A 7,664-nucleotide genomic window follows, 5' to 3' on the forward strand; every position below is an offset into this window, starting at 1 on the left:
TACAATAGATAAAGCTTTACAATGAACTCTGTTAGAGAGCTACATATGGCAATTTATCTGTTCAATAAAATTCCTTACTCACCTGTTGAGTAATAAAAACCACCATCTCCGCATCACTTTTACAACATTTCAAATCCCTCAGTTCTCACCATGTCCGAAAAGTGTTACCTAGTGTACCTTTAATACATTACTTAGGAAAAAAACAAACAGCAGTTTCTAGTCAGACAGTGTTTATTAAAGAGAAAAAGCATTTTCAAAACCAGACATTTCTAAAAAATGGATTTTCCGTCCTATTAAAATAATTGATAAAGTTAGTGAAAACCCACAATAACCTAAAAACAGAGGTACATAACCCAATGAAAAGATGGTTAAATTGTAGATTAAGGCCTTGGTCTCAAAATGCTGAAGGTGTCAATGATATTCTTATGAGATCAATAAAGCAGAACATAACCATGAATTATGTCAAGTAAGAATTTCAGATTTTGTACAATAGGGTCCCGTGAGGGAGTGTCATGATTTGATCCTTGAATTACCAGCAGAACCCTCTTTTGGCATGTTTAAGACCTGAAACACTTAATGCTCACAATTAAGTTGTTAAATCTGTATGATTTTGAGGACAGACTTGAGGGACTAACTCCAAAGCAGACAACTTCAAACCCATCAGCTGAAAGCGGTCCAAGTGAAACACTCAAGAGTCCATCTTCAGTAAAACAGCACGTTAAGTCAATTAGTCCGCAAACGTAGAGATAAAGTGCTTTTGTATTCACTCAATAATTGTGCTCAGAAAACCCCAGTGTCAGTTTTTAGAGCAATGTCAACACATCAGTGGCTGATGATGGTCTCAGAGCTTTTTCATCAGGACCCCATGAGTGAAACATTACCATCCAAACATATACTCCATTGCTTTCGATACAAAACTGTCATCCTTTTTTGGTGTCTGTTGATCTGATACAACCTATAAATAAGAACAAAAAAACAAAAAACAAAAAAAAAAAGGAACAAATTGTTTTTTGAATGTTGTTCCTTACACCACATTTCAGTTTCATCCTATAACTCATAAGATATAATAACATTTGTAAATCTAGACACATTTTGTGTGATTTTTTTTGCCATTCATACTTACTAAATATGATCAGATTCCAATCGGATATGCACAAAAATCGGATTTGGACAGTCTGAACGAGGCTTAAGTTAATGTTAATTTCAAAACTACAGCTCATTTATAACCTTTTTTTTTTTTTTTGATCAATTTCATACAATCTGCCTTCAAGTAGCGAGTGCTATCAAAACTTTTTTTTGTACTGTTCTGAACATTAATATTTTATGAGCAACAATAGCTTGCTCGGTGATCTATTTATCTATTCTATTTTTTAAATCTATTTTTTATAAATTATTTAAAATGTTGATGAGTGTACTGAAAGTAACTTTTCCATCTTTTCATCTCTGTAATAGTATTTCCCTGTTGTTATGGAATTCATTCTTTCTGAAAAACAGCAAAAGAGAATGTGAATTACAGTATGTACAGTGTTTTCTACATGTTTTAATTGCAGTGTAGGTGTGGAATCCGCAGCTAGGTACTCACTACTCATGAACACTTTTAAATAAACTACACTTTTACTCTCACTCTAGTTTTTTTTTTTTTTGGACAAGTAGTTTTACTCTACTCGCACTACATTTTTTGGAAAGTATGGTACCTTTACTTGAGTATTTTTTCAGTACTCTTTCCATCTCTGCTGTTAATATTATTGAATGGAATACCTTATTCGGAAAGGCATGGATCATAGCTTTAAAACGAATAATTTATTCTACCGAATAATAGAAAAAAAAAAAATTCATCAGACACGGTCACTCAGACACAGTCATTCCTCATGTTTGCTGGATAACAGGTGGGATAGGGGATAGCACAAAATTATAGGCTACAGAAACCTCTAAAATCACTACAGTAATGAGTGTGTGAAGTGAATGAGTGTAAACTATGAATGAAATGAGCGCAAATCAAATAGTCACATTGCCATCTCCGTGCATCTTTCAGAAATCAGAGCTTGGCAAGAGAGTAATATCAACTAAAACACTGCATCATAGACACTCTCTACTATTTGATATGTCTATTTTAAACCTTGTACAATATGATACACGAATGAATGAAATGAGAGCAGCACCATTGCAAATCAAATAGCCGTGCTGCCATATTATTATTTTTTTAATTAGAAGATATTTAAATATTTATTTAGGAAAGGTCCCTGAGCCGGCCCGGGACTCGAATTAAGGCTGTCAAAATGTCTGAAAAAATAAATTCGTATTTTATACTTAAAGGGATAGTTCACCCAAAAATTCTGTCATCATTTACTCACCCTCAAGTTGTTCCAAACATATATAAATTTCTTTGTTCTGCTGAACACAAAAGCCCCCCATTCACTGCCATAGTCCAAAAAAAAAAAAAAAAAAAACTATGGTAGTCAATGGGGGGCAAGATCTGCTTGGTTACAAACATTCTTCCAAATATCTTCCTTTTGTGTACAGCAGAACAAAGAAATTTATACAGGTTTGGAACAACTTGAGGATGAGTAAATTATGACAGTTTTCATTTTTGGGTGAACTATCCATTTAAAAGGTATCATTTCAGTTAGAGGGAAAAGAAAGTTTTGGCTTGTCTGCTGAGGCCACGAGAGGGCACAATGAGCAAAATGTTAATGCACTGAATTAAATTGTTTGTTGTGCATAACGTTTAAACTATCATTTAAAAATCAATATAATTTCATAAATTGTATTAAACCGCTTAAATGCATGATGCTGTTATGTTCATAATTGTTTATGCAAAGAGCCGATCACACAGTACTTTTTTGGCATTTAAAAACATGACATGCAGTGGAATGTAAAAAAAACCCCACAAAGTCAAGATTTTTTTTTTTTTTTTTTTTTTAAAGTTGAACTTTACATTGCTTTCTAAACATGTGGCTCTCTTGTGTGAGATGCAAGTGCAACTGTCAAATATGTCAGTCTAGCGCATGTTTACATAGAAAACATCGGAAAAGCAGCACAGAAAATGTGTTCTGTGTGTGAACGGCTTGGTTATGGTTTTGACGTAACCGAGATCTTCTCATTTCTGCGATGTTTTGCTTCTAGCGCCACATCTAGTGGGTTCAAATTGGATAGGCTAACAAAAACATTAAAATGCAACAACATCATCGCATCTCGTGCGCCATTGCCTGATGCACAGTTTTTGCATTCGAATGTGGAATTTTACTTTAAATTTGACGAATATTCGAAAAGCCCTAACTCGAACTCAGGTCACCTAATGCACAACCTAACAACATCTCGAAGCACTGCCTACAACCTGCTCTGACAAACAGAAGTTATTTAAGTAAATGTTATGATTTAAAAAAATAAGTTATACAGGCTTATTTTTTAAATTATAACTACAAAGTGAACAGAATTACATTTAAAATGGTCTTCAAGTAATTTTAAGAACTTCCAGTTAAAGCCCCATCCACTTTCGGTTTTATCCGAATACAGATACGAATAATTTTGAGATTGTTTCAGATACAAATATACAAGTCTCCACTGCACACCCCTAGTCACAAATGTACTGCTCATTCTTAGTTGATGTTAATTAATGCATTAACTAATGTTAACTAATGAGACTTTACTGTAAAGTGTTACCATTTTATTAATATTTATGCCCTAATTAATTTACAACCCTTTATTTTGGTAAACTTTTGAGTTTCTGTGAGTAGTTTTATAACGTAATCTTTTGCTCCCAAATGCGATAAACTGCTCCTCTTTACACAAAATACTGACATCATTAAAAGGATAGCTCACCCAAAAATGAAAATTATCCCATGATTTACTCACCCTCAAGCCAAACTAAATATATATACATAAATATATCTCCGATTGTGTTCGTCTGAGAGAAGATAGTCGTATACACCTAGGATGGCTTGAGGGTTAGTAAATCATTGGATAATTTTCATTTATGGGTGAACTATCCCTTTAAATGCATTTATTCATTTATTTTAAAAGCTGCTTTTGATAGTTTTATATTAATGAATTTGTTCAACTATACCTGATAGTCACTGCTGGATGCTTTGTAAGCGGCACTGAGGGGTCTCATGACAGATCGGGGAGTTGATACAGGGTGACTGGGGGTGCCGTGAGCCTTCACTGGGGGCGTGAACACAGAAATGGAAGTACTGCCCTTGTCTGAGCTCTCCATTACACTCTGCCAAAAAAAATACAACGTAACATTATTAATGTTACAATTATTACATGCAGGGACACTTCCATCCACCACGCTCGTTTTCACAAGGAAATTATTGCTTTTGTGCTTGTACCTTATCGATACATGGTTTGACACCAATCATTATGGCTTCTCCAAATATCTTTCCATCTTTACTGAGAGCTTTCCGTGCCTGCAGTTTAGACTGATACTGGACATGCATCCAGTTTCCTGAATTAGACATCTGTAAATGATAAGTAACATCCATTTTTATCAGTTACAAATCATATATAAATCAAACTGCAATGATGAAACCTGGCCTGTACTTACTACATGTTTTAATATGTTTCCATACTGTGCAAACTGTAAAAGGATGTATGAAGCCGATGCTGGAGGGAAGCTGTGTGCAAACAAACAAATAAGAATTTTATGTCATATGTAGACAACAGAATAGGATGAATTACTTAATAGGACTGTAAAGAAAAATAAAAGCACAATAAAATAAATATATAAATAAATTTTTTTTAAAACACTAAGACAAAACCCACACACCCAAACACTGTGACCCAGGTGTCATCTAGCTGGTCGTCAGAGGACAGAGCATCTCCTTGTGTGAAGAACGGATCTACTTGAGCTGGGGAAAGCGTTGTTTTCCTCTGCTGACCCGCGGGGCTAAACAAATTAGAGACTATAGAACAAAAAAAAGACACTAAGAATCTATTTTTTGGCAGGAAACTTCATTTAATAAGTAATCAAACTATATTTACCCGTTCCTGGTGTCCCTGGTAGACCAGACAATGGTGTGTGCACTCCAGAAAATGGCTGTGAAAAACAAATTTATAAGCCAAGGACAAAATCTGATTAACAAAATGCTTTCAAACCTTTCTCTTACATTAGTTATAAATTAAATGTTAAGTGTGTAATTGCTAAATCTGTGCAATCGTATTCAAAACACTGTGTCTCATTCACTAACCGTGCATACACACAAATTTGTGTGTGAAATCTGTGTATGAAACTTTTCACTAATAACTTTCATTTTGAAATGTGTGAGACCACACATACATACAAATTACATACTCTGGGTGGCCTTATAACAATGTTACTGTTAAGATTAAATTTTTTCTACTTAGATATTTCATCTTAAATATATTTCAACATATACAGTAAAATATCAAGTAAAAAGTGTGTTATAGTGTGTGAACTGTGAAGCTCCCCTGCAAAAAAAAAAAAAGAAAGAAAAAAAAATGCATATACACGCATGTACAGCTGGCTAACCAAACGTCTGTAGTCTGATCTGTATAATTGGTGTTTACTGTGTTTGAACTGGTTTTGAGGATGACACTCTTGACATTGCTCAAGGATCTTGCCGCATGTCTGCTGAGAGTGACGAAAGACTGTAAAGGAAACCCTTTATATGGAGTTTGTTTGGCTGTGTTTTCCCCCCCCAAATGACTAACCTTGGGCACACAGTTGTTTATTTAGAATACTACAACTTCATTAACATTAGAATGATGTTAAGAACAAGTTCATGTGCGTATGCACGTTGTGAATTAGGAGTAAATTTAATGAAAAGTTCTCCTGTGTGTATAAATATGTATAATCCATGCAATTATTAGTGAATGCGACCCAATATCTTTTAACTACCAAATTTCTTAAATAACATTTTCAAATTGACATGATATATCAGATTAGGGTTGATCATTTCTTTTCAGTATTATTCATTCAATATTTAATGTTACACAATACCAGTACTCACTACTGACTTTGAAAGTCAAGTAATTTTAATTTGTATATTGATTTAAAGTTAAAAAAAAAATATATGCAAGATAAATTGAATGTCTCTCTGTGTTCTTATGTAAACACAGGATATGTGCTTCAGTCTCAAATTAAAATCTATGAGTTTGTTTGCTCTTCTCACTTGTTTGCGAGCAGCAAGAGGTGACATTCCAACACAGGAGCCGTTGAGGTCATCGTAGATGCTTCTGACTGGAGGGGCTCCACTCTTGTCTTTAGGTGTTGGGACCACCGGCTGTGGCGGAGACCCACCTGATGGAAGACAGGATCAAATCTCTTACCAAGTAACTTTTATGCTGTGTAAAAAGAAGTCAGAAGTCCTTATGGTATTAGCAAAACACAAAGAATAATAAGTGTTTACCAGCCAGAAGAGGAGACCTCGTTTCTGCCCCACCTCCTGTCAACCCAAAAGACCTAGGTTGAGGTGTGACAGGAGCAGGCAGGTCTCCCATCAGAAACCCAGGTAAAAACTGAGCCCCAGGCTTGGGGGAAGTAGGGGACCCAAGTGTCATTGGTTCAATACCTGTTACGAGACATCAGAAAGTGTTTTCAATAGTTGAATACTTCCTACAAACTATCTAGAACATATATTTGCATTTAACAGCTAGGTGCGGACAATCGGGCACATAAATAAATAAACGCAAATCATTCAAAAGGCACTTTCAAAGGTTTGTCACTTTACATTAAATATGAAATACCGGCATATACTGATATCGCATTAGTTGTTATAAAGCTTATAAAACACATGCCTTCACTGTAATGTAGCTACTGGTCATATTAGCACAGCCACATTACGCACGTTTCTACAAACTCATAAAAGACATCAACATACAAACACAGGACTCGAGTAAAGCACAAAAACTTACTCTGGATGTCCATACCGGGTCACTAACACGGCCGCCTCGGACAAAAGATTAGCCCTGCTTTGACAAATAAAAAAGAGTGCAAAAATTTTTTGAACCAGGCGGAAATTACGCGTGTTCAAATAAGCCGACACCAACGCGCTCCACTTCCGCTTTCACGAGACCAGCGTGCGCCCCTTCAGGAAAAGACGTGAAACTGATTTTTTTGTTTCACATTTTTAAAAAAAATAATCTTAAGACCTGTTTTAAATCTAACTCTTTTTAGTCACTGTATCAATTTCTCTCATTTTCTCTTAATTGTCTTATATATTATGTTGTAAACACAGACGAAAAGATGAACCTGTAAAATATTGTATCACTGTATTTACATTTTTCAGGTTCTTACACTATCTCATCTGTAGATGACACTGTTGTTCCACAGAGGCTAGTTATGCATGCATTTTATTGAATACAATATAGTTGATGTTGATATAATTTCTTGGGCAAGAGGTAATAAATTCTTGATAGAACGAGAATTAATGTTAATGAATTAATGTTATGCTAAGTTTAATAAAGTTTCTGACATAAAGGATGATACAGAGTTGATGGTTTAAAAAAATGCTCTTAAAAAAAATATTCTTTAGATGATTAATATGGTTTAGATGATTTTAAAAAATAATCTTTACCCTATTTTTCAAAGAAGGTGCAGAAGGTTCAGTGCACGTGATTGGACTACATCCTGCCAGAAGTGTGCGCCGTAAAAAATAAAATGGTTTTGAAAGCAGTGCTAAGTATTCATTAGTGCTCAGTGA

The 7,664-nt window shown here is 34.8% G+C and overlaps 1 protein-coding gene across 1 annotated transcript; it reads right to left on the reverse strand.

The window, feature by feature from the left end:
• Positions 1 to 213: 213 nt before the first annotated feature.
• On the reverse strand, positions 214 to 7,045 carry nup35 (nucleoporin 35). Its single transcript, XM_051904641.1, has 9 exons — positions 6,877 to 7,045; positions 6,372 to 6,533; positions 6,135 to 6,262; positions 4,984 to 5,038; positions 4,769 to 4,904; positions 4,547 to 4,616; positions 4,332 to 4,460; positions 4,064 to 4,219; positions 214 to 955 (listed from the first exon to the last, which is right to left on the reverse strand). The coding sequence occupies exons 1-9, from the start codon at positions 6,887 to 6,889 to the stop codon at positions 878 to 880; spliced, it is 927 nt and encodes a 308-aa protein (XP_051760601.1). The 5' UTR covers positions 6,890 to 7,045; the 3' UTR covers positions 214 to 877.
• Positions 7,046 to 7,664: the final 619 nt, after the last annotated feature.

The sequence above is a fragment of the Ctenopharyngodon idella genome, chromosome 9, assembly GCF_019924925.1.
Source record: "Ctenopharyngodon idella isolate HZGC_01 chromosome 9, HZGC01, whole genome shotgun sequence".
Classification (NCBI taxonomy): domain Eukaryota; kingdom Metazoa; phylum Chordata; class Actinopteri; order Cypriniformes; family Xenocyprididae; genus Ctenopharyngodon; species Ctenopharyngodon idella.

What these genes read in the sequence shown, in the direction of transcription:
- nup35 (XM_051904641.1), bottom strand. An exon ending in CTCTTGCTGCTCGCAAACAA is followed by an intron (nt 5,039 to 6,134) that starts GTGAGAAGAGCA and finishes TGTTTTTCACAG; the next exon opens with CCATTTTCTGGAGTGCACAC. An exon ending in TCAAACCATGTATCGATAAG is followed by an intron (nt 4,220 to 4,331) that starts GTACAAGCACAA and finishes TTTTTTTGGCAG; the next exon opens with AGTGTAATGGAGAGCTCAGA.